The following is a 26,171-nucleotide window of genomic DNA, read 5'->3' on the forward strand; positions in this document are numbered from 1 at the left end:
CTGCTTTTCCGTAAATCACGTAGGATAAATCACCCGATTTGGTCGTTTTGGGGTATTTCGTCGGCAGGAAAATTTTCTATTGGGCAATTTGACAATGTAGTTCCCGTATCCAAGACACGAACCAGCAACATGTTTGCCACCAAAATATCCATGAAACACCAGCGACACTGGCATTCTATATATTGAGCTCGCTGACGTTTATCGTACGCACACATCGACGCGCGATTTGTTGTTGCTGTTGTTAGATTTTACATTGATTTTACACGTTTGTTTTTGTTTTCCCCCAGTTATACCCCGGTATGAAAACATACGTTTGAGTGATAAACGATAAGTTTTTGTAGCCTTTTGCACTGGGCTTAGCAAGCTCTATATTGATTATACTCAGTATACCCGCGCGTGCCGGTTTAAGTAGAGTCCTGACATTCCAATTACCATTGCCTGGGTCCATTCCATACCGATTATTCCGTTGTAGTTAACTTACTTAATTGGCCTACCGTCTTACGAAAAGGCCTGCGCAGTATAATTTCTCCTTCTATTTCGATCCATTGCAGCTGGTCTCCAGTTCCGCTGGCACCTAGTGCTCGCCAGATCCTGCTCCACCTGGTCTTTGCCGTTCGAAAACTCCGAGTGCTCGTATGTCCGCTTCTAGCAGAGTGCACGTTTCGTCCCCTATAGAGGACAACCGGTCTAATTAGCGTTTTGTACAGTGTGACCTTTGTACGGGGGCTCAGATTGTTCGACCGTAAGTGTTTGGTGAGGCCCGACTTCCGCTGATAATACGCTTTTTAATCTCACGGCTGGTATTGTTATACTCTGTTGCCAGTAAGCCAAGGTATACAAACTCGTCGACTACCTCCAACTCATCCCCGTCGATTACCACGGTATTGCACAAGCGCTCGGTCCCGCCCGCCAGGATATACTTCGTTTTAGACGTATTTATCTTCAATTCAATCTTCTTTGCTTCGCGTTTTAGTCTGGTGTACTGATCTTTCACCGCATCAAATGTTCTGCCGACAGCATCCATGTCGTCAGCAAAGCAGATAATTTGACTGGATTTATTGAAAATCGTGCCCCGCATACCGATCGCCGCTCGTCTTGTAACACCTTCAAGAGCATGGTTGAATAGCAGGCAGGAAAGACCATCTCCTTGTCGAAGTCCGCTGCGAAATGGGTGCGACAATCCATCCGAGATTCTCACACAGCATTGGATCCCATAGTATAATCAATATATATATATATATATATATATATATATATATATATATATATATATATATATATATATATATATATATATATATATATATATATATATATATATATATATATACTAGCTGACCCGACAAACTTCGTATTGCCACAAATTAACCTGTGTTGTACATAAATCATGAATCTCGGATTATCTTTGTCACTATCTCGAGTTTTGCAAGCCCCCCAGTGGGCGGCGCTTCCGACGGCGGGTCACCGGCAACACTCGCGACCGGCTCGTCCTGAATGATCTAGTGTTACTATAGATAGTTTTTGTGGTCTTGTTATTGATTAATGTTTTATGGAAGAGTCTCGAATTTCTCGAGTTGGATTAGTTTTTGAGTTTCGCAAAAATTTCTGTTTTATTTGTATGAGAGTCCATATCCCCCTACCACAGGGGTGAGAGGTCTCTAACTATCATAAAATAAATTCAAGACTCAAAAATCTCCTACATGTTAAATTTGGTTCCATTTGCTTGATTAGTACTCAAATTATAAGGAAATTTGTATTTCATTTGTATGGGAGCCCACCCTCTTAAAAGGGAAAGGGGTCGTAATACACCACAGAAAAAAAATTCTGCCATCTAAAACTCTCACATGCCAAATTTGGTTCCATTTGCTTGATTAGTTCTAAAGTTATGAGCAAATTTGTATTTCGTTTGAATGGGAGCCCCCAACCCCCCTCCTAAAAAGGTAAGAAGTCCTAATTCATCATGGGAAAAATGGTTGCCTCCAAAAACACCCACATGCCAAATATGGTTCCATTTGCTTGATTAGTTCTCGAATTATGAGGAAATTTGTATTTCATTTGTGTAGAAGCCCCCCCTCTTGAAGTGTGGAAGGATCCTAATTCACCGTAGAAAATATTTTTGCCTCCAAAAACCTCCACATGCCGAATTTGGTTCTATTTGCTTGATTAGTTCTCGAGTTATGGGGAAATTTGTATTTCATTTGTATTGGAGCCCCCCCTCCTAATGTGGGGAGGGGTCCCAATTCATCATTGAAAAAAAATTGTCTCCAAAAACACACACATGCCAAATTTGGTTCAATTCGCTTGATTAGTTCTCGAGTTATGAGGAAATTTGTATTTCATTTGTACAGGAGCCCCTCCTCTTAAAGTAGGGAGGGGTCCTAATTCACCATAGAAAATTTTCTTGCTCTCGAAAACCTTCACATGCCAAATTTGGTTGCATTTGTTTGATTAGTTCTCGAGTTATGAGGAAATTTGTATGGAAGTCCCCCCTCTTAAAGGGGAGAGGAGTTATAATTCCTCTTATAAAGAGGGGAGGGGTCTCAATTCATCATAGAATAAATTCTTGTCACCAAAAAAAACACCCACATGCCAAATGTTGTTCTATTTGCTTGATTAGTTCTCGAGTTAGGAGGAAATTTGTATTTCATTTCTACAGGAGCCCCCCTCTTAGAGTGGGGAGGGGTCCTAATTCACCGTAGAAAATTTTCTTGCCCTCGAAAACCTTCACATGCCAAAGTTGGTTCCATTTGCTTGATTAGTTCTCGAGTTATGAGGAAATTTGTATGGAAGCCCCCCCTCTTAAAGGGGAGAGGAGTTACAATTCCCCTTATCAAGAGGGAGGGGTCTCAATTTACCATAGAATAAATTCTTGTCACTGAAAACACCCACATGCCAAATTTGGTTCTATTTGCTTGATTAGTTCTCGAGTTATGAGGAAATTTGTATTTCATTTGTATAGGAGCCCCCCCTCCTAAAGTGGGGAGAGGTTCTTATTCATCATAGAAAACATTCTTGCCTCCAAAAACACCTACATGCCAAATTTAGTTCCATTTGCTGGATTAGCTCTCGAGTTATAAGGAAATTTGTATTTCGTTTGTATAGCAGCCCCCCCTCCCTCTTAAAGTGGGGAGGGGTCCCAATTCATCATAGAAAAAAATTTTGTCTTCAAAAACACACACATGCCAAATTTGGTTCCATTTGCTTGATTAGTTCTCGAGTTATGAGGAAATTGGTATTTCATTTGTACAGGAGCCCCCCCTCTTAAAGTGAGGAGGGGTCCTAATTCAACATAGAAAATTTTCTTGCCCTCGAAAACCTTCACATGCCAAATTTGGTTTCATTTGCTTGATTAGTTCTCGAGTTATGAGGAAATTTGTATGGAAACCCCCCCCCCCCTCTTAAAGGGGAGAGGAGTTATAATTCCCCTTATAAAGAGGGGAGGGGTCTCAAATTACCCTAGAATAAATTCTTGTCACCGAAAACACCCACATGCCAAATTTGGTTCTATTTGCTTGATTAGTTCTCGAGTTATGCAGAAATTTGTGTTTCATTTGTATGGGAGCCCCCCCTCTTAGTGGGGGGAGGGGTCTCTAACCATCACTAAAACCTTTCCTGGCCCCAAAAACCTCTACATGTAAATTTTCACGCCGATTGGTTCAGTAGTTTTTGATTCTATAAGGAACACAGGACAGACAGACAGACAGACAGACAGACAGACAGACAGACAGACAGACAGACAGAAATCCTTCTTTATAGGTATAGATATATATATATATATATATATATATATATATATATATATATATATATATATATATATATATATATATATATATATATATATATATATATATATATATATATATAGAATGCCAGTGTCGCTGGTGTTTCATGGATATTTTGATGGCAAACATGTTGCTGGTTCGTGTCTTGGATACGGGAACTACATTGTCAAATTGCCCAATAAAAAATTTTCCTGCCGACGAAATACCTTAAAACGACCAAATCGGGTGATTTATCCTATGTGATTTACGAAAAAGCAGAAAGATTTTTTATTGGGTTGCCTTTTTAGTTTGACAATCAGATTCCCGTTTCGAATCGATCACTCACACATATGCGCATACAATGTAAATACATAATTTTCAAATGTGTGATGTTTACCACGAGCACTGCAGCGACACTGGCATTCTATATATATTGATTCTACTGATCCCATTCATCGTGGTAGTCCTGATAAGTTTAGTAAGCTTACCCGGAAAGCCGTTTTCGGGTTCCGTTGTAGATCACTTCCTGAATTTCTTCCAGCATAAGTTTTTTAAGCATTCCGCAAACTAGGGCTGCGATGCCTAGTCTCACGGATAGGGCTGCCGTCTTGGGTATAGCTGGCAAGACAGCGATTTATAAGTCAGCCGCCCGCTCTGCATTAGTCGCTGATGTATACCGCCCCTAACCTGGGATATAGCCACATACCTGATACGGAAACGGCGATTTACCATGCAGTGGGATGTTCCTTTTGCCAACACTCAGCAAAAGCATGAGTACCTCCTTCCCTGTCATTAGTTTGCGCCGGGGTTGGTTGCCCGATATCCAGTAAGGTTGCTCGTATTCTGGTTAGTACCACGAGGAGCTAGGGATAGGGTAACCAACGTATTTTGGACCCCCTCAGCAGCTGTACATAATTTGGACACTTACAGCAAAATCAAATGCAAGTGTCTAGTGGCTGCTGAGGGGGTCCAAAATAGGTTGGTTACCCTAGGAGTTGGTGGATAAGAGGCTAAATGACCGATTTAGGGTTAATTTTATAACTGTAGGTACGCGAGTTACCAATGCTACGCATTACTGAGCCATTTACTAGTAAAAAAAACCATCACTTAACTTTCATTCCAATATTCGAAAAAAATCCATTAGTTTTCGACCTTCCAGGGTACAGGGTCTCCCAAGGTCCCTCCTTAAACTAATTGGCACATTCAACTTTCTGACATGTTGCTCTCTATATGCTCGAGCTCGATGCTCTCTACACATTGTTGTCTTTATACAACGTTACGATGTGGTGAAAATTCCTTGATGGTAAAACTGGTGGTAAAGGTGGTAAACGTCAAAAATTCTCGGCGCCATCCAAAGTAAATTGATATATACCAGATATGTGACCATCGAGGGTTGCATTAGTGTGTGTAGAAAGAAGAAGAAATAGTTCTGAAATATGGTGGAATTTGCATGAAAATTAACACTAAATTAATTGTAATTAATGAATGCAGCTATATTATTCCAGAGAAATATTTGAACCTTTACAATGAAATGTAAGGAATATATTTAAAGTCATTTGCACTTGTAGCCTTCTTTATTATGCGTAAAAAATTTGAGAACATGGGTGACTAACTATTTCGATGTGCAATTGAAAAATGAATTAATGTTTCTAATACTTCACGATCAATACGGTATACGGTTGCTTAAATTAAAACACGTTCCATCCAACATTTTGCTTGCATGATGCCTTTGATGTCTTCTTTTAAAAAATAGTTTTATTCGAATAGATGCTTGTGCTACTGCTTGAAAATGCTTAAGTTGAAGTCACTGTTCCAAGATGATACCTTTTTATCATAAATTTACCCGTCTCAACACTACGTAGAAAACCATAAAAAGTAATCTTAGATTGCTACAAAACGGTCTTAGATAATTAACACTTTAAAAGCTTACCAGAAATCAGACGAAAAATATCGCGGGCGGATAACAATGTTGCTCATGCTGCTTATTGAACAATCATGTCCGAGCATTTTAAAAAAATTCCTTTTTGTTTTACTACTTGTAGGAAAGCGATATAACGACATTTCTTTGAGACATCTTGATACCGTTTTGACGAAGAAATTTCCGCTTGCAAGTTGGAATGTTGCACTTCATTGTATTCATGAAAATACATATACTAGAAATAATGTTCTAAGCATAAACATAACAACTGTGAGAAAAAAATAGACGAATCTTGCGTATCCAACGATTTTTTTAAAAAATTAACTAATTTTCCATACAAAATGCTCGAAATCTCAGAACTAGTGTAGATGTGTTAGTGCAAAGTGTATATGACAGCTCGCATTGTCATATACCTGGTATATATCAATTTACTTTGGGCGCCATCCATTCGTGTTTTCTACTTCGTGAAAGTAATTAAATGTGCAAAATCTCGCGGAAAATAATAATTGGCTGTTCCTGCTCTCGTTCAACTGCAAAGGTATAAAATTAGCTGTTTTTTCATCTCCAGCAAACTTTTTCGGTTTGATTTACGCGATGGACAATACGAACGGCTGCTGAGGAAGAACTTTCGAAACAGCGACTATTTGTCACAGCTGGGTTTAGGAATACTGGAATATCGAACAAAAAGGAAGCCATCCTCGCTGGAGTCTCAGAGTGCAACAGGTAAACAGTGTACCGACATGTCAAGCAGCAGCAGTAACAACTGCCCGAAGAGGCGAAGTCCCCTGGCCAACGTGTCCAACCAATCGCAGAGCAACTGCAGCTACTTGGCCACTAATCAGCCGACGCATAACTTGGCACAGAATGCAAACAGCGATGTCAACCTGCGAAAGTACATTACCTTATTGAACGATGAAAAGTTCTTTCTCTATCGAAAACGAACGATCAAACAGCTTCCAGGGGAGGATTATTTTAACCGCCTCTCGGATGAAATGATTCTACAGGTCTTTCGCTGGTTACCGAAGAAAACCTTGATTCGATGCAGTGAGGTTTCCAAGCGTTTCAATCGTGTTGCCCAAGATGAAACACTCTGGACCCGATTGGATCTTTCCTGTCGATCCCTCCGGGAAGGTGCCATCGGAAGGGTAATTTCCCGAGGAACCGTTATCTTACGATTGGCGCAAGCACACGTTTCATTTCCAGTGTTTTCACCCGGTAGCGTAGAACCCAACTTCATGACCAAGTTGCAGTTCCTGGATCTAAGTATGTGTTCGATTGATTCCGAAACCCTACAGCAACTGCTCTCTCACTGTCGATCATTGCGAAAGCTTAGCTTGGAAAACGTTCCTCTCGGTGCCGGTTGTTGCGGCGAGATAGCCGAAAACGAGAATCTTGAAGCGCTCAATCTTACCATGTGCGAAGGATTGGACTATCAGAATGTTTCGGTATTACTGAAGAAGCTGACAAAGCTGCACAGTTTAAACATTTCGTGGACTTGTTTGAATCGGCCCTCAGTGGAAGCTTTAGTTCTCTATGTTACGCCGACTCTGCTGCGGCTTAATATTGCCGGATGTCGGCAAACAATGACTGATACAGGTAAGTTGACTAGGTATGATAAGTGGTGCAATAATTTCCTATCTTTTTTTTTGTAGCATTAGACAAACTAGTAAACCGTTGTCCGGATCTGCTAGAGCTGGATCTGTCGGACTGTACGCAGCTCACCTCCGAAACCATTACTGTGGTTTGTAGGCTGAAGAAGCTAGAATACCTTTCGCTATCGCGCTGCTATAATATTAATGTCACCTCTTATTTGTGCGTATTACTTTACGATTAAGACAGGATGAGTTAAACAATTTCGAACTCTTTTAGGTCGCTAACCGAACTACACTCTTTGCTGTTTCTCGACGTGTTTGGGCTACTCTCGGAACAAGCCATAGCGATGCTGCAGACATCGTTTGTCGGCGTTGGGATCAATAAGTTCATGCACAGTTCCGTTGCTCGACCAACCGTGGGTACACGTCGGACATCGATTTGGGGATTGCGGACACGAGATTAAAAATACTACAACTTTCGCTTCCATTGAAAATGGTATAACGAGACAGAGAGAGTACAGAGATAATTGCCATTTTGTTTGTACATTGAGTTTATTCAAATGCTTTATTTAATCTCACGTTTCAAACCAATACACATCTACGAGTAGAGGATGAAAAATGTAATAATAATAATGATTAACTGTAGGAATTTGCTCTAATCATTTCTATGATGGAGAAAATCTCATAATTGTTCCTTCTTGACCAGTCTCGCGCTTCTCTCCTGCAAAAGCTATCCGACTTCTAGCGTTCGTCGTCGGCTGCACTAGGCTTAGAATCGTGAACCATTTGGTTCGGTTCATGGTCGATCTGCAACTTCCGATCGGATGCCACTCGAATGCTTTTACCGCATAACCCATAAAATTTGCGAGGCTTTAGGCTGCGCTTTGTCGCAATAAATTTCCACCCGATGTGATTGTTGCACGCATTGCATATCTGCAGAACAACAGTGAAAGTCTTGATTGACCCATGTTTCAGTTTGATAGAAACTCACCGAAATCTGCCAGGAGTAACCTGGGAACCAGCTAAACTCCGTAGACGGCTTGGTTGTGGTCCGAGTCGCCTTCGGCAGCGTTTGGTACACTGTCAAAGTTTCGTGTACAAACCCGGACGGGTTGCAGTAGCTGCTGCTGACGCCCTGATTCGACATGGCGAACATGTCTGCGTAGTTGGCGATCCCACGGTCACATTTCTTACAACAAAATGCACATGTCTGATCGGACACGGTCAGGTCAGATTTGTTAGCTAACAACAAACAAACAAAAAAGAAATGCTAAATATACTCACATAGTCCAGAATGTTGTTCACCAGCAACATTCGGGAGAGTACCGAGTTGGAAAAGAACAGCTCCTTTCGGTCGGTATCACTCAGCGGAATGTTTCTCGCCAGCCAAAAGGATAGCATCACCGGATCGTCCGTCGGGACGGATTCGATTTGAAGAAACTCCAGAAAACGCCTAACCTTCCACAGTACTTCATTAGAGCCGTACTGATCATAGACGAACTTGGGCCACACACTGGACTGGGCAGCCAGCAGCCGGTTACGATTGAGATTGCTAATCTTTACCATGTTGCTAGCGCAGAAACTAGCCAAAGGATCCGGAAGTAGAACTTCGGGGAGAATTTTAACCTGCGCATAATAATGTGCTCGACCTTCCCGTTGAACCGATCTAGTTAGGGCACCATCCGGTTGCGGTACGAGCTCAAATCGTTGCTGAGCGATTGTTTTAAGAACCATTACCGATTCCCGAAGGGTTTTTTCTCGCACCTGGCAAACCACACCGAAAATCCGCTTTCTATACGAGTACTCCCAGAAGACCAAACCAATTCGACTGCTCTCGTTTCGACCATCGAAATCGAGCAACGAGTTGGTCAGTATTAACGGGATGGTTTCGCCTGGATAGACAATCGAATGGTGGCCACTGACCGGGATACGATGAATCGAACCGGGCTCAAAGCGGTCCACACTTTCAACCCTTTCCAGCTTTCCCAGATAGGTATGCTCCGGAGGAAGTTGAATATTGTACGTCATCTTGAAGCGGTTTCGAAGCCCATCCTGTGTTCCATTCAGCTGATGCAGACCTACGGATGGGCCAGCCTGTAGGCTGTGTTCCGCCTGTTGATTGTGATCATTGATCGGCACTCGGTTGACCAGTTCAACATTTTCGTCATCTTAAGAAAAATGGTGAGAAAAAATATTTGCGTATTGCGTATTACTTCTTTTTGCACCGGCAAAGAAAAATCAATTCTAGCTTTTCTTACCCTCCCGATGCCAGCATTTCAATTTTATATTGGAATAAAAACTGCGAAAGCACATTATGTTCACTGTTTTAAACCTCTCTGGGATTCATTGCACTTTTTATTTTGTTTCAAAAAATACAGTTATCAAACGCTAAACGGGATTTGAAAAAACAACAAACTCACAGAAACACTGTTTGTGATTGCGAGCGAGTGCGACTAACCGGTACAGAAGTGGCTTGATTTTACGGGTAAAATGCACGATGTTCATCAACGCAAATAGCAAGTGTACTGGCGGTTGGCCATAAAATCGAGTTGCTGCTGCAAAAACATTTTCCATTTGTCATTTTGAGATTTTCCCATCATCTTTCACTCTGCTTGCAAAATGCAAAGCACAGCTTTCAAGCTTCTACCCAATGAGGAAGTAAATGGTGTGGAAGAAGAAGATCGCATTATTTTGAGCATTATTGAAAATCAATTAAACTACTAAAAATAAGCCGTTTCAAACGGGGCTACGCGATTTATACGATCGATGATGATAAAAATGTAAATCTCGGGTAAATTTTCAAATAGGGTAGATGATCCATTAGTTGCGCTACTAAGCACAATATAACTTCATTTTGCTTGTTTGTTGAGGTATAGGTATGCTTCAATTAATGCTTGTGGGATATAAATTTATCAAATACAAGGTATTTGTCACAAGGCAAGACAATTGCTTTCATTGTACGAGAAGCTTTATAAAGAAAAAATGAATTATTTTTTTGTTTGATGTTCCTTTAATTGTAGTATTCCATATACATTGCTAGGTTGCTAAGTGAAAAAACATCGTAGTAAAACTATAGATGAGCGCCTATAGTTGTGCGCTCCAACTGCGCGTTGGAATTTGGAAAATTGGCATTTAGCAAATAATGCTTTAATTTTAAATAGTGTAGTCTAACTACCAATACTTCTAAACCCCTGTTTTATATAATGAATGTAATTGTTTTATCTAAAATGCTACGGTGACAAAAATATGCATTAATAATGAATGGTAGCGCAACTATTGGTACTATACCTCAACTATTGGATCAAGTACCCTAGACCTAAGTGACAATGAGAGATTCTGTACGCGTCTCGCCTCTTCCGCTTATTGGCCTTGCCAGCGTTGAAAGAGATTTCGTACACTCTTAAATGATTCTACCTGTAAATTGGTCGGATTTAGTTAAAGCTAGGTTGAAACTACTCAAAATGCCCCTAAAGTGTACAAACTCAAACTTTGGGTAAAAATTTCAACCAATTTTGGCTACTTGCTACCGATAATAGAATTATTCTCTATGACAAATAACGCAATTTTAAGTTCCTATTACCAATTTTTTGGTTGAAAAACTACTCAAAATCTGAGTTTGTACACTTTAAGGGCATTTTGAGTAGTTTCAACCTAACTTTAACTAAATCCGACCAATTTACAGGTAGAATCATTTAAGAGTGCAGGCTGCTCGCACTTACAGGAAATCTCGTGCCGAACTGTCAACGCGTGAGTGTTGACAAAAGCAAAAATACTTCCCTTTCTTTTTTTCTCACGCAAAACCCTGAACAATATCAGCAACGCTGGCAAGGCCAATTACGGCGATCCTAATGCATTTTAACACATCAACTTTGCGTAAAACGGTTGCCGGAGTCACTAGTTAGCTAAATGTTTTGAAAATTTCCTTTTCTATGCATTTATGTAGCCGTGAAAGACGGAAGAGAGGAGACGCGAAGAGAATCTCTCATTGTCACTTAGGTCTGTTTGGAAATTTACCCGAGAAATATTAAATTTTTCGTAGCTAAACTTGGTTTGCGTACATAGAGGTTTCTTGATAATTTCCGGTCGCAGTTTACTTCGATCGTCCTTAAAAATATTTATCTACGCACCCACAAACACTAAACCCTCGATCAGGGATGCCACATATAATTCTGTGTTTTTTGTTGGAAAAATCTGACAATCTGTACAGCGAGGAAAAATATCTGTGCAAAAATCTGTCTAATGCAAAACAATGAGAGTGAAAGAGATAGAGAGTCATTTTGCTGACTATTTCCGTCTCTTTCACTCTTATGTAAAAGCTCAAAAATCTGTTTAATCTGTGTAATTTGGCAAAAATCTGTATTCTATGCATACAGATTCTGTACAGGTGATTTCTTTCAAATATCTGTTAAACACAGAATAATCTGTGCATGTGGCAACCCTGCCCTCGATCTTAGTGCTTGTGCCCGTGCCTCCAAATGAGACGGACAGATTATCATCGGATATCATTGGGTAAACTGCGTTACAATGTGTCGCTGGGCCTGCCTCTTCATTGTTGTACTGGACAGGACCGGCGCTTCCCTTAAGCAAAACAAGCAGTTGCTTGGAGCGCCACATCGAGGGGCGCCATTTCGCCTACATTAAAAAAAACCCGGTTGAATCCACCTATTGGTGAAAGAAACCTTTGTTATATCATCTTATTCGTCATTTGAGTTAGAAAACGACAAGTCTTCGGAACATAATTCAATTCTTGTTTACGTTGTGTCAGATATTATCAATACGTAATTAATATACTATTTTACATATAATATACTGAATAGCTCAGTGGGAAATGTGTCTTTCTAACGAAAGCAATAAAAAATCGTCCGCAAAGTTATTGGTCAGGTATTAAGATTTGAGGAGCCAATGCTACTCGGGAAAGTTGAAAAAAATCGATTAAAAAAAGGCTGCCATTTTGATAATTTTTCGAATTTTCAATTATCGGTAGGAAACAATTTAAGTATTCACCTTATGTTTCGAAATCTTCATTCAAATCCGTTCTCCGATACTCTGTTGGTTTCCACAAAATAAGTGATTCCTAGTGAGCATTCACGCGCCCAGTTGCCAACAGTATAATAATCACTATTTTTTGTTTCCAAAAATTACAAAATACATATTCAAATACAAAACGCAACACCTAACCACAGAGAACAGATTAACAGGCTCGAAGGAAGTAATCGATTTTTTGTGTGTAAAATCTGCCGGTGGCGCCCTCCAGAAATAGTTTGCCAAACGCATAAAAAAATATCCATGTACCTTCATCAATATTACTTTGTGCTGGAGTTACATAGCAGCGCTGGCAGCGACATCAAGTTTTAGTTTGCCACTTACTGCTCGAGGGGTGCTCTATTGAAGGATTACTCGTAGATTACATAAAAACCTTTTACACACTTTTTGTCAATTACCTGGTAGTCTGTACTCTGTGACCTAACTTTAATTCCAAAATCTGAAAAAAATTATGAAATTGCATTATTTGACGACTTCACTTCACGCAGAAAAATAAATTGTAAATGCAAAAGAATTCTGTATAAATTCAACAGAAAATATTGTTGACTGAAGGCTAACCCCGATATTTATTTGATTCTAGCTGTTTGACCTTTCAGTTTAACAATAAGTTTTGTTATTTCGAATAATAGCTAGTTTCTATCAAAGAAAAAATTGTAGAATCAAAAATAAGTATTTTTGAATTTGTAAACGATCTAGTAGAAGCAAAAGGAGTATGAATTAGGTTTCAAGAATATTTTTTTGATTCAAAAATATGATTCCAGTTGAACTCAACGACAGTTAATTGTTGTTTCAAACCATCATCATTTTTCTGCGTGTTTTCAAAGTAGAGTCCTTAAGTGTTTTTTTTAACCAATCAATATATTTCGCAACTATTGAGAGATAAACCTATTCTATATTCAGCAAAGTTGCTTATTTTACTATGTTCTACAACTTTTGTTAAGACACTTATGTTTTGGATGAACTAAAGAAATGAACAATTTGTGTCACCCTAATAGGTGGATTCTCGGTCACCCTAATAATGTAAAAAGATGCGCTTAACAAACTTCTCTAAAGACACACCCCTTGTAAAATCATGATTTTTTACGCTCGTGTTTTTGAGGTTTGGCCCGAGTTTGGCCCCGCTGTGCATTCTCGTAGATTCATATCAGTAAAGTTTTCTTAAGCAATTTCATCGAATTTTTATCAAATAACTTTTGACTCGTAAGACCATTTTTCGTCAAATTTCGCAGATATGTTCAGACCTCTCGTTTGATACTAAAATAATTGAAATCTGATCCATCTGGTTAAAATCGTTATACATTATTGTAAATTTTAATAACTTTCAAATTAAAAGTCCGATCTAAAAACAAATCAATAGTGACCTATGAGGCTATATTACCATTCAAACAAGACTAATAGGGCATAAATCGATTCGACCATCTCGGAGAAACGTTCGACTAATTGACACTTGGTAAAAACACATTTTTAAACTAAACTTTTGAACTGAATTTTTGTTTTTGACAAAACTTTCCTAAAAATGCAAGATCTTTCATTTGATACTAAAATTGTTGAAATCGTTTGAGCGGTTCCGGAGAAAAACGCGTCACGTAATAACTTTTAAACGAAACGTCGGACCGCAAAACAATTCAATAGTGATCTACAAGGCAGAAACACCTTTCAAATAAGCTTAACGGTGATCGAATCGGTTCAGCCATCTCCGAGAAACAGACGACTAAAGTCAAGCGTCACACACACACACACACACACACACACACACACACACACACACACACACACACACACACACACACACACACACACACACACACACACACACACACACACACACACACACACATACACACACACACACACACACACACACACACACACACACACACACACACACACACACACACACAGACATTGCTCAGTTGAGCATCTCGACACAAGCAAATCGGCTTTAACCTGGTCCGGTCGAGCCATCTAGTAAGTTGGATCTCTCTATTCTTAAAGGCCCTCATACACGTACGAACATGTTGGCCGAAAACGTTGGTGAATTCATGTTCGGTCAACAGTCTCGCATGTGTATGAGCGTCATGAACCAAGCTAACAAAAGAAGATATTGGGCTTGTCGCTCGACCTGAGTGACCCGCCAACGATATTCTTGCGACGTGACCGAGACCGACCTCTCCCAACTTTCGAAAAGCGCTTTCTTCGCTTTCCGTTTGCGTTCCATCTATTTATTCGCACCAAAACACAACAATCAAAACACTCAGATAAACGTGGTGGGAAAGTGGCATTGATGATAATAAATTATTTCGAAACTTTTTGGAAGAGATTTTCGAATCTCTTCAGAATCCGCAATCAACAGATTCATCTTTGATGAAGTAGCTAGGTATGAGGTATGAGGAGTTTCTGAAGTAACAGGAAGGATGAACCGAACTTTTTCGTTTTTGAAGGTTTATCATTGTAATAATGGATTTCAAGAAACTGACAATTATTCAAAACAAATGGCGGTTGACTGTGACCAGTGTTGCGAAGCCCGCACTTATGTGGGCTAATTTTCTCACACACTCGTACTCGTTCTAATGAACACATCGGCATAAGCATTCCTTTCGGACTCCCGCTCTTATTTATTCATGCACTGCAACGACTTTTGCGAGTGTGTATTTAGCTAACAGCCAAGGTCGTCGTTCTCGCACGTCATTGCAGCCTGAGCAACTGATACCGATCATTCGCGAGGACTTGCGTGTAGAATCGAGGGCGTAAGATGAAACAGAAAACAAAAAGTAATGCAAAATCTGTATCCCAATGAGCCGCTACTGTGTTACCTGACTCACTGCGAAATGCGTTGTATTCGCGGGATCGTGTTGGTTCGAAAGGTTTCGAAAAATATCGCCCTTGTATCGAAAATATCGTTAATTTTGATCACTAAAAATAACGTACTTAAACATTATATTTCATGTGCCAGTAGTACGCAATAATTGTATTGTGAAACTGAATTGTTATTTATGCAACTTTTTACAAATTAAATGCAATAACAAAAGCACAACTTATAAAAAATCGTTTGTTATCGATATTAACTGAATATGCGTTATAAACGAATAAAACGCATGGTTACGTTTTATTTCAATAATACGCATATTCGCAGTGAGTCAGGTAAAACAGTAGCCTTCACGGGCAGCTGGCTGCTCACAAGTTGTTTGCCTCGTGAGTGGTTATGCAGAAAGACGCTACGAGATTGTGCGTTTTCGAGTGTGTTCTGTAGGTAGTAAAATGTCTGCACACAGCAAAGCCGGCTGTTTTTGGTTTATTCTGGGGCGCCATTTTGAGAATTTGCGTGGAGCGACAAATTGGCTAGCGCCGGCCCTGGCTTGTAGATTTCAGTGAAGTGCTTCTTTGCTGATAGAGAAATGCCTGTGTTCCACTCTATTGGCATCTCTATATCGAGCTGCAATGAGTGACAGCGTGAGGATGTCCCGGGTTCAAAATCAGACTGCTGGCAGCTGAGTGAAACGCAGTGTTGAATTGCTATTTCATTTTAGCACACACCCGCTTACGAAAAAGTCGGATGCCTGGCAGAAATCGAACAGAACCAATATGGCGCCGGCAGAGTTTGATGTTCAAACCCGGTTCGACGTGTGACGTCTTCATTTTTCGCTCGATTCTCTTTATGTCAAATGTGACACTTTGAGGCTGAAGAAAAGTGGTTCATCAGTTTTGCAGTTTCGGGCAAAAGGTAAGAGAATAATATGGAACATGATAAAGCAGCTATCCAGCTTTTCACAAGCCATAATGGCGGACGTGTTGGTAATATTTGAACGGCATCTATGACATTGCACTAATACATCGCACGTCTTGTTTCCGCGCGTTCACGGTAAAGCTAAAGGAATGAACGGAAAGAAAACGTGCGATGTATTAGGGAAATGTCAAAAACGCTGTTCAAATATTACGAACACGTCCGCCATTATGGCTCGTAAAAAGCTGGATATAAAACGTAATTTTTGCTTGTGATATTCTATCTGTAAACAAAAAGTAAGGCAAAAAAGGAGGGAAAGCTGAATCAATATTCGGTACACAACCGGTTTTTATTCAAAACCTCTGGCAGAAATCGAACTGAAATCCGACAGAAAAACCGTAAGGCGAAATTTCTGCCAGAATCGGTTGTTGCATTTCAGGTCGCATTTTTCACGGGTGACGGCGGCCAGAAATCCGGCAGAATGTCTGGCAGAAAAAGTTTTTCGCTGCCAGATTTTTGGTCGATTTCTGCCGGACGCGCCTAAGCGGGAAGAACCTAAGGTTAATGAAAATGAAAGAAGAAATCTCTGGGTTATTGACAACAACCTTTAGCATGAAAACACGGACACGAATCGGAACATGCAATATACTGACCCATGCCCAGCAGGGCAAGCTGGTTCAACTTGCAAGGGAAGCTGGTCGCCTGAAGCTTGAAAGGTACTTGAGGTACTGGTACTGGCGGCCACAAGACATCATACGGGCAAGTCTTTCTCTATACTCGAGAAAGAGGAGTTGAATTCCTATCCAGCTTTTTACGAGCCATAATGGCGGACGTGTTCGTAATAATTGAACAGCATTTTTGACATTTCCCCAATACATCGCACGTTTTCTTTCCGCGCGTTCACGGTAAAACTAAAGGAATATACGGAAAGAAAACGTGCGATGTATTAGGGAAATGTCAAAAATGCTGTTCAAATATTACGAACACGTCCGCCATTATGGCTCGTAAAAAGCTGGATACTGAGTCCAGGGGCACATGCGGCCTTGATGAATTGGGAAGCGATTTATGAGCGAATAATCGTTGCCAGATTCAGAACATAGGTTAGGAACTTTACAACAATCCAGTGCTATGTGCCTACAGATGCTGCCGACCTGCAGGAGAAAGAGAGCTTTTAAAGCCAGCTGAACAGCGTGGTTGAGAAAATCCCGAAGGGGGACATCCGAATCCACTTAGGCGACTTCAAACAACGACCTTAAACGCGTCATGGGACGTCATGGCCGACTAGGAGAGATGATCGAAAACGGGGAGCTGTTTACAGAATTCTATGGTAATAACAACATGGTCATTGGTGGATCGCTCTTCCACCATAGACTAGTATATAAAGTCACGTGGGTTTCCCGCGACGGTCGAAGAGGCAACCAAATCGACCACATCTGCAATAGCCGAAAATGGCGAAGGAGCCTTCTTGATGTACGCAACAAGCGCAGCGCTGATATCGCATCCGACCATCATCTTGTAATCGCTGACATATACGTTTGCATGTCGCACGGGTCCAACGACGGGAGGAGAAAGTTGGGAGCCGCTACGACGATTACCGATTGGAGAATCCGGAGATGAAAAGGGCCATTGTCGAACAACTTGAATCCCGAGCCTCGGAGTTGCCACCTGTTGGAACCGTCGAAAAGCAATGGACCGGCATCAAAAACGCCTTCATCACGACCAGTGGCAAAGCGCGTAGCGGGCGAGCGGGATTGGATTTCGGATGAAACTTGGAGGAAAATCGACGAGCGCAGAGAGGCGAAAGCCGGCATTGAGCGAGCGCGAACTAGATCGGTTAAGGGTACCGCCAGAGTGCAAGCGACATGCGACGCGACGCGACATTTCTTTCTGTAGTTATACGCGCAGCCCTTTTTCGCCCGAAGCAGGACTGTGCATTTAATAACATGAGAGCGAAGTCGTGTCGCGTCGCTGTCGCGTTTACTCTGTACGGGGCCTAAGACAGCTGCCCGTCAACGATACGCCGAACTGGAGAGGACTGTTAAACGCGCTTGTAGGCGGGACTCGCCCGTTTTAGTGGTGCCAGGATGAATACAAAGATGCCGCTAGTAACTGACCGTACAGAACAGCTTAAGCGATGGGCTGAACATTTTGAACAACTCTTCTGACTTCCAAATGTCAGAAAGCAACAAAACTAGCAGCGTATGACGCCTTTCAGTTTGTCGAATTAATCGTGTCAACTCGGAGGCGCCATCGCTGGATGAAATTGTAGCAGCCATCAAGACTATATGAAATCCAATTGAGCGCCAGGGATAGATCGTATTTCTGCCGAAATGCTCAAAGCTGACCCATCTTTGTCAGCCCAGATGATGCATCAGCTTTTCAGCAATATATGGGAAACCGCAACTTTTCCGGTGGATTGATGTACGGCAAATCGGTCAAAGTCCCTAAGAAAGCAGACCTAACTGAATGCGGTAACTGGCGTGGCATCAGGTTGCTCTGTATTACTCCCAAAGTACCTTGTAAGGTAGTCCTCAACCGGATCCAGAAGATCGACGCTACTCTCCGGCGGCAGCAAGCTAGATTCCATGCTGGCCGATTATATGTAGACCATATCACAACGCTCCGCATTATATTAGAGCAAATCAACCAATTCCAGGACTTTCTTCTGCTGGTGTTCGACCGACTCAACCACGAAAACATATGAGGCGCACTTAGGCGTAGAGGAGTTCCAGATAAGCTAGTCCATCTCATTGAGGCTCAGTACGAGCCGTTCTCGTTGCACGACGGCGTCTTGTCCGACCCCATAAGGGTTACTGCTGGCGTGAGACAGGGCTGCATTTTATCACCGCTTCTGTTTCTCATCGTTATGGATGAGATATTAGTTGGAGCAATTAACAGTAGCCCAAATCGAGGATTGCCTTGGAATCCTCTAACGATGGAGCAGCTAAGTGACCTCGATCTAGCCGACGTCTAATCGCCTAAACGATATGCAGAGCAAGTTAAATGACCTTTCCGAGAGCTCCCCGGCAGCAGGTCTCACAGTCAATGTAGCAAAAACTAAGTCTATGGTAGTGATCACTGACAATTCCACCAACTTCACTGTAGCGGGACAAGTTGAGCAGGTAGACGCCTTTCAATATCTTGATAGCCAGACAACGCCCGATGGGGGTACCAAGATTGATATAGACATACGGATCAGGAAGGCCAGGGGTGCTTTTTTACTAGCCGTTGATTGGCTCAACGGCGAGTAAATAGCCTAACTACCACAGTCCAGTAGTTATCTAAGAGGGAGCGTTAAGCACAATAGCCCCTCCCTGAAGTAATACCGATAAGGTGGTGCCTGGGGGGATTGAGGCTGGAGACTCGAGTAGGGTTTTAGTGAGTCAGGGTCCTCACGCCCCATTAGGGAGGTCGGGATACCAAACCCCACTCCCTGGGTTGTCTTCTCAGGTGTCTGATAGTACATTATATTCTAAGATGCTAAACAGATTTCTCTACTCGTTAAAAAAAGAGTGCTTTTGTAGGTCTGGGTATTTGGCGCTCAAACCAGATCACTCTGCGTACCAAAAACCCGAATCTTTAATTCAAACGTTAAATCCTTACTACTGTATGCCTGCGATACTGCAGGTATTCATTAACCGGTGCCTGCGATATATCATTCCTGCCTAGTGGCCTGACAACCGGATATCCAATGCAAAACTCCAACGTCGGTGTCATCAACGTGTGGCAACCCGGACTACCAGCCACCAATGCACCTCCGGGTGCTGACACTCACCACTGTTCCACCGACCGATCCGTGGCACTTCGTTACCTTTTTTGACCGTCCGTCAACCCGCGCACGCTACCGGTGACCCCAGTCAATAATGAGTAAACATCACTTTACACACTTCAGGCAGACCTTTCACTAAGGTATAAATATCACGATGCCACACAACGGACGATAGCCACAGAAATTTGTGAACGTAGGTGGAAGTGGATCGGTCACACCTTGAGGAAAGGAGCGAACGAGGTCTACAGAGAAGCACTCGACTGGAATCCACAAGGACAGCGTAGAAGAGGCAGACTCAGAGGCTCATGGCGACGCAGCTTAGCCAACGACATTCGGGCTGTAGACGAGAACCTGTCCTGGCAACAGGTAAAAGCCATGGCGGGTAACCGTCAGCAGTGGAGATCTCTGATTTCATCTCTTTGTTCTGCCGAACCGGCGGACATAGACACACAAGTATGTAAGTAAGATAGCACTACTGGCACTACTGAGGCGTCGAAAATATCGCACAACAGGGAATAATACCGTTGACGGCACCGTAGTTTCTCGATAGCTGATAGCGGAGAATAGGCGTATGAACCATGAGTTGCGGACACTACTTACAAGAGATTCCCATCATACACCTGGCGAAAGCTGGGGCACTACGGTGGGCCGATCCCACCGGCAACATGAATAGAGGGGCCCAACGTGCTAGATGGTTCGACTATGTTGAAACCGACTTGCGTGTGACGCTCAACGAAGTGGCGACTAGTAACCCAGGACCGAGTGCAGTGGAGAGGAATATTAATACTTGATACGGCAAGAGCCACCTCGACTCTCTGCTGATAAGTAAGTAAGTACCGTAATTTCCTTCCTCGGCTAGGGAATCAGTCCAGACTTTCTTGTCGCGCCTACAAACTTGTTTAACTACGCTCTCTACTTCGGCGCACTGTTAGCGGACCGCTGTGGTAGCCACTCTGATTCACGCTAGCTCCATGTCGGCCTTTGCCTCTCTCCGCTCGTCCCCAATCCATTCCTTCCGCCCGTTACGCGCTTTGGCGAAGGTTTCGTCATAATAGAAACGTTCTTCTTGGTACCGTTCCATTGTTCTTGGGCAGTTCGACCAGATGGCAACCCTACCAAAGACCCTTTTCATCACAGGACCACGTCGTAGCGACATCCAACATTCTTCTTTTGTCGTTGGTATATCTCAGCGATACCACGGTGATGGTCGGAAGCAATATCGGCGCACCGTTTGTTGAGTACCTCAGAAAGGCACCTTCTCAACTTTCGATTGATGTGGCATGATAAACCGGGAAGCAAATTTTGTTGAAAGTGAGAGGATAGAGATTGAGATTGACGGGTGCTCGTTCGTTTCTACCCACTTCAGCGAGATAAACCGCCCAGTTAGTTCGAGGTACGATGCTACTCTATCAAGCTAGTCGTCGTATGTTCAAATCTCGATTAAGCGGGGCTGCTAGATAGAGTCAGTACTTTGCTGCACTGGCCCAGTAACTGTCCTGTACTCTAACAGCAAGCTGTGAAGTCTATCGATAAAGAAGGGTCAAGTCTTACAAAGACGTACCGGGAAAATTTAGTTTCCGGAAAAGACAGGTGATTTTCTGTGTAATAGTTTTCCACTGAATAATTCTTTCTACTAAAATGTTTTTCGCCAAATGGTATTTGCCGCGAAATAGTATATTCCGCGTTTTGGTCAACTACAAATTGAGTTTCCCCGAAATTGCACTCGGTGAAAAATTATACAATCATTTCTTACACATTACATTACATTACATACGTTTTACACTGCAAAAGAAAAAGAATTATTTGAAAACATTTAATTTTTTATCACTTATCGGTTTATTACTACTGTAAATTCATCCTCGAACACTTGGTATTGTGATTCGTCGCCATGATCGGTGCAGCTTTTATTCATCCACCTAACTGTTAGCTAAATTGTTACGATCATTTTGAATTGATAGACGAACCAGGTTCACAAGAATCTCACGAAACATTTGTAGCGAAATGTTAGTGCGATTGAAAAAAATGCAATAATATTTTCTTGTGTCATAGGCAAATACCTAGGTACAGATGTAAAATACGATTCTCAAGCGTTTGTATGATGTGGTAAGTAAAAAAAATAATAAAATTGTCGTCCGTCTGCAAGTTTAGTTTCGTTTTTCGACTAACACAAAAGCAAACCTTATTGAATCCGCTAGTACCAAAAATCCCCAGCAGAAAAGCAAGTTCACTTTCGTCACTGTTCGAAATTATCGCGTTTCCGGTTTGATCTTGGGTGGATTGAAAGAGGTGTACTTGGCTTTTTTGGCCTTTTTCGGCTTTGCTGCCGTTGGCATTAGTAATGTCCCCGCCGAAGAGGACCCGGGTGCTGACGAGGACGACGACGACGACGACGACGATGAGGTGGCATTCGCGCGGAAATTCTGCCAGCTGTTGACCCGATTCTGTCGAGATTCCTCAAAGTTTTTCTGCCACTCCTTCTGATAGTTTCGCTGCTCTTCTTCTTCGATTTCCTGTTCTCGTTTCCGTTTACGTTCCTCCTGATCGCGAAGATCCAGCTGTTGGCGACGGCGCTCCATATCGGCGAATAGCTTCATCACCATAACGTAAACGGCATGCTTATACTTACCGGGGTCATCTTCCGGTATGGCGTCCGATTTACCTTCCTTGCGAAGCTTTTTCCGTTTTTCGGAAATCATCATATCGGTGCGATCTTTCGCTTCCTCGTACACATCAAGGCACCGCTTGCGAGTCAGTTCGTTTTCCAACGTCTTGTACGCCTTATTGACAACTTCGAATGCCTGTTGAGCACGGTCTTTATCATCCTGGTTTTTGTCCGGATGAACCAGAATAGATAAGCTACGGTATTTCTTCTTGATTTGTTCGATAGGAGTGTCCGGTTCAAGCTGAAGTACCTCAAAAGGGTTTAAATTAAAATACGTGGCACCAGGACGTAGCAGTCGTTCAATTTGTTGCTCGGATGTTAGAACTGAGTCGCGCTTCTCGATTTGTTTTACCTAAAACACAAATGGGTCAGTTTTTGTTATATACCGATATGCAGGACAATTTTTTACTCACCTCGCTGTAGAAGGCATTAAAACGTTGCTCTTCGCTGCTGGAACTATTTGCCATTGCAACTTTCCGCTAGGGATCGGAATTCCCACAGGGTTAAAGGTTTAAAAACAAAAGAAAATGTACTCAATTCGCACTGAAAAACGAAAAGCAAAACATTCAGAAAATCAGAAATCGTTCGTCGATATAATAATGTTTGACCTGTTTGACGTTTGCGACGCGAACAACGATGCTGTCAGTCAGTGCTGTGATTTGTAAATGCTGTCATAGGTTCAGTTTACATATTACGTAACACCATTATAGATGGTTTGATGGGATGCAAGGGGTTTCCAACAAGGCGTACCTGCTTAGGCACGTCCGGCAGAAACCGAATAAAAATCTGGCAGCGAAAAACTTTTTCTGCCAGACGAAGCCAAATTTACAAGGGGTCGGACACTCAGCACATAGTGCCCCGGCACTGCAGAAACGGCACACCTCTAAAGCCTTATAAAAATAACATTTATAGGGCTTTACACACCTCCAGTTCAATTTTGCATATGAAATGGGAGCACTGCCAGTTGTCAAAACCATCTCGCACGGTTGCCAGATTTATCAGATTTTAACGAATTTAACAAATCTTGCAGTTCGGCACTTTCGGTACAGCACCGGCACAGTTCGTCTCGTTTCAAGTCGCCTAATATAAAAACGGCTGTGCTGAGTGACCGACCCCTTGCAAATTTAGATTTATTTTTGTAACTTTTTATTTACATTAGATAAATGGCACATAAATGGCGCGCAAAAGAACACCGGTACTGGAAACGATTTTCTGAAAAAAGGTCTGGTTATAAATGTATCACACTAAACAAAACAAACATTTTTATGATTAGTTATAGATGCAGATTGTTTGATTTGTACAGTGGACCCCCGTTCGTTTGAACGATTCCTCATGCAAACTAACGGGGTTAGTTTTTAATTTGAACAACTGGTAGCCCTAAATATGCTGGAACTTGTGTAAACTGGCTGCCCTACTCTTTGTTATTGTTTGGTGGTTTGATTCAGTTGGCAATTGCAAGCAGCGAATATTTCATTCTCCGATCGGATTTCTACCATAATCGTTGGGAAAAAGCAATGTGAAACAGATTAAGCACGTACATCAGCACAAAAGAATCATGTTTATGTGCATTGTCTGCATAAGCAAATGATGTCATATTGAGAATGACGTTTGAACCATTTTTAATTTGCACGTCGTGCAAACCAACGGGGTTCAAATTAAAAAGTGTTCAGATTAAAAACGGTCAAACGAACGGGGGTCCACGGTATAGTGTGGCTATACGAACGAAAACTGAAGGTTGCAAGTAAAAATTTGTAATTTTCTTACCTAGAATCGGAAACAGCAACGAGCAGCGCGTGTCATCTCTTGTCACTTGTTATGACAGAAAGAGAATAGAGCGAGAAACGAAGAAGATGAATCGGTTCTGAATGTCAAATTCAGCCGGCGCCATATTGATCTGTTCGATTTCTGCCAGGCATTCGATTTTTTCGTAAGCGGGTATCAGTGCGTACACACTTAAATTTTATCCAGCTTTTTACGCGCTATAATGGCGGACGCTATAAATTGTGTTCGTAATATGCAAACGAGCTTTTTGACAACTCTGCATCCATCAAAACTGGGCACTCTTCTCCTGTACAGCATGACAGTACAAATGTCATGGACCAAACACCATCTGCGGTAACGCACACATGTATGGAATTTGACAGCAATAGATCCCCCCTGGTGTAAACCACCCCATCGGCAGGCAACCATGTTTTCGCTGCCTACATCTCGTGCGTGCGAAAATGAGATAGCATGTCAGCACGGCGTTTCACTCAACTGCCAGCAGTCTGATTTGGGCCCGCTGTCAAATTTTGAGCCCAGGACATGTTGTCGCTGACGTTCACTGCAGCTCGTTAGAGATGTCGATGGGTTGGCGTAAACGAAAGAAAGAGCACGGCAGTGTTGCAAGAGAAGAGTGCCAGATTTGATGTATGCAGAGTATGCAGAGTTGTCAAAAAGATTGTTCGCATATTACGAACACAATTTATAGCGGCCACCATTACAGCGCGTAAAAAGCTGGATTCAAATCAAGAGCAACATTTCAATAGGGCCCAAGTGCAAAATATAAAAAACTGGTTTTTTGGTTATATTTAAAGCTTTTTTAAGTATCTATAATAATACCAAACATCATAGCGATTTGAAAACTTTATGAGTCTTAAAAAGCAAATTTGAAAAAGCCTTATGTGAAAACTGGCAACAAAGTTTTCATTTTGTGCCTTGGGCCTTTTGTATGAAAAAGCCTATACGCAGTTTGTGTTTTGTTTTGCATTCGGCCCTATTTTTGTTGTGGGATTTCTACGCATAGTGGCGAATAATCACTGGCCATCTCCGGTTAAGTACGTTTAGTAAGTAATAAATACACAATTTTTGAATTTCCGTTGGTAATCAATTGTTAACAGTGCAAATTAAATATTTTAGAAACAGCCAGTTCTGCAGTTGCTGCTGCGAAGATGATCCCCGCCGTACAATTGCGCGAGAGACTCGACGGACGACCGAAAAAAACAATACGATGCTACCTGCATAAATAACACGGTCATTCACATACACGACATGTTTAGTACTTAAGCCTGCGCGGCAACAAAAATTTAAGTTACTTTTCGGTTTACACGAAAAAAACTCTTTCGCTGTATTTATATATCACCTGTGGAGGAACCGGACAGAGTTCGTTAGTAGCGCGCCCGAGACATTTACTATCGCTGAACTGCCAAGGCGTGATGCACTTGCACGCTGTGGTGAATTAGAAATGCTAAATGAATGAACTGCTGCTGCTTCACACTACCAATAGCGACTGCCGCACTGCCGCACCTCACGGGTAACACGTCCCGCTTCATAAACCTGTTGAACGGTGGCAGATTTGCCGATGAAATTAAACCCCAACTTTTCTAGTAGAAATAATAAAGCAGATCGGTGTCCCAGTTACGAATTTTTAACCTTTTCTAGCCATTGCGCTTCAAAACAACGTGATAAAAAAAAGGCCAAACGCGAAACGCTGTTTAAAAACTGGCCCAACACCAAAATCATATCACCACTGACAGTAAATAAAAGCCTCATGTCAAAGGCCCCATCAACAATTGATAATCAAATCAGCCTTATGAAAAAGTCGTATTACCGAATGATCTCCGAAAACGGCCAAACGCATATTTTTGCAAATTACAAAGTAAATCAATGTTTTTTTCTGCTAGTTGTTGCATTACACATTAAACTATTATGTTTTTGCATCAT

At 41.8% G+C, this 26,171-nt stretch overlaps 3 protein-coding genes across 3 annotated transcripts; 1 reads left to right on the forward strand and 2 right to left on the reverse strand.

Annotated features, from left to right (window-relative positions):
- Nucleotides 1-6,188: 6,188 nt before the first annotated feature.
- On the forward strand, nt 6,189-7,881 carry LOC128738141 (S-phase kinase-associated protein 2; the record flags this gene model as incomplete). The annotated part of the gene is made up of 3 exons (XM_053833031.1): nt 6,189-7,278; nt 7,335-7,494; nt 7,552-7,881. Coding segments are annotated over 3 exons (1,437 nt in total), but the record flags the coding sequence as incomplete, so codon positions are not given.
- Nucleotides 7,843-9,700, reverse strand: LOC128740082 (protein cereblon-like). Its single transcript, XM_053835595.1, has 4 exons — nt 9,533-9,700; nt 8,559-9,442; nt 8,266-8,484; nt 7,843-8,207 (listed from the first exon to the last, which is right to left on the reverse strand). Exons 1-4 carry the CDS (start codon nt 9,585-9,587, stop codon nt 8,016-8,018), a joined length of 1,350 nt encoding a protein of 449 aa, XP_053691570.1. The 5' UTR covers nt 9,588-9,700; the 3' UTR covers nt 7,843-8,015.
- Nucleotides 9,701-21,638: 11,938 nt separating this feature from the next.
- On the reverse strand, nt 21,639-23,050 carry LOC128744115 (dnaJ homolog subfamily C member 8). Its single transcript, XM_053840904.1, has 2 exons — nt 22,883-23,050; nt 21,639-22,821 (listed from the first exon to the last, which is right to left on the reverse strand). The coding sequence occupies exons 1-2, from the start codon at nt 22,934-22,936 to the stop codon at nt 22,054-22,056; spliced, it is 822 nt and encodes a 273-aa protein (XP_053696879.1). The 5' UTR covers nt 22,937-23,050; the 3' UTR covers nt 21,639-22,053.
- Between the last annotated feature and the right edge of the window lie 3,121 nt (nt 23,051-26,171).

This window comes from Sabethes cyaneus, chromosome 1 (genome assembly GCF_943734655.1).
Source record: "Sabethes cyaneus chromosome 1, idSabCyanKW18_F2, whole genome shotgun sequence".
Classification (NCBI taxonomy): Eukaryota; Metazoa; Arthropoda; class Insecta; order Diptera; family Culicidae; genus Sabethes; species Sabethes cyaneus.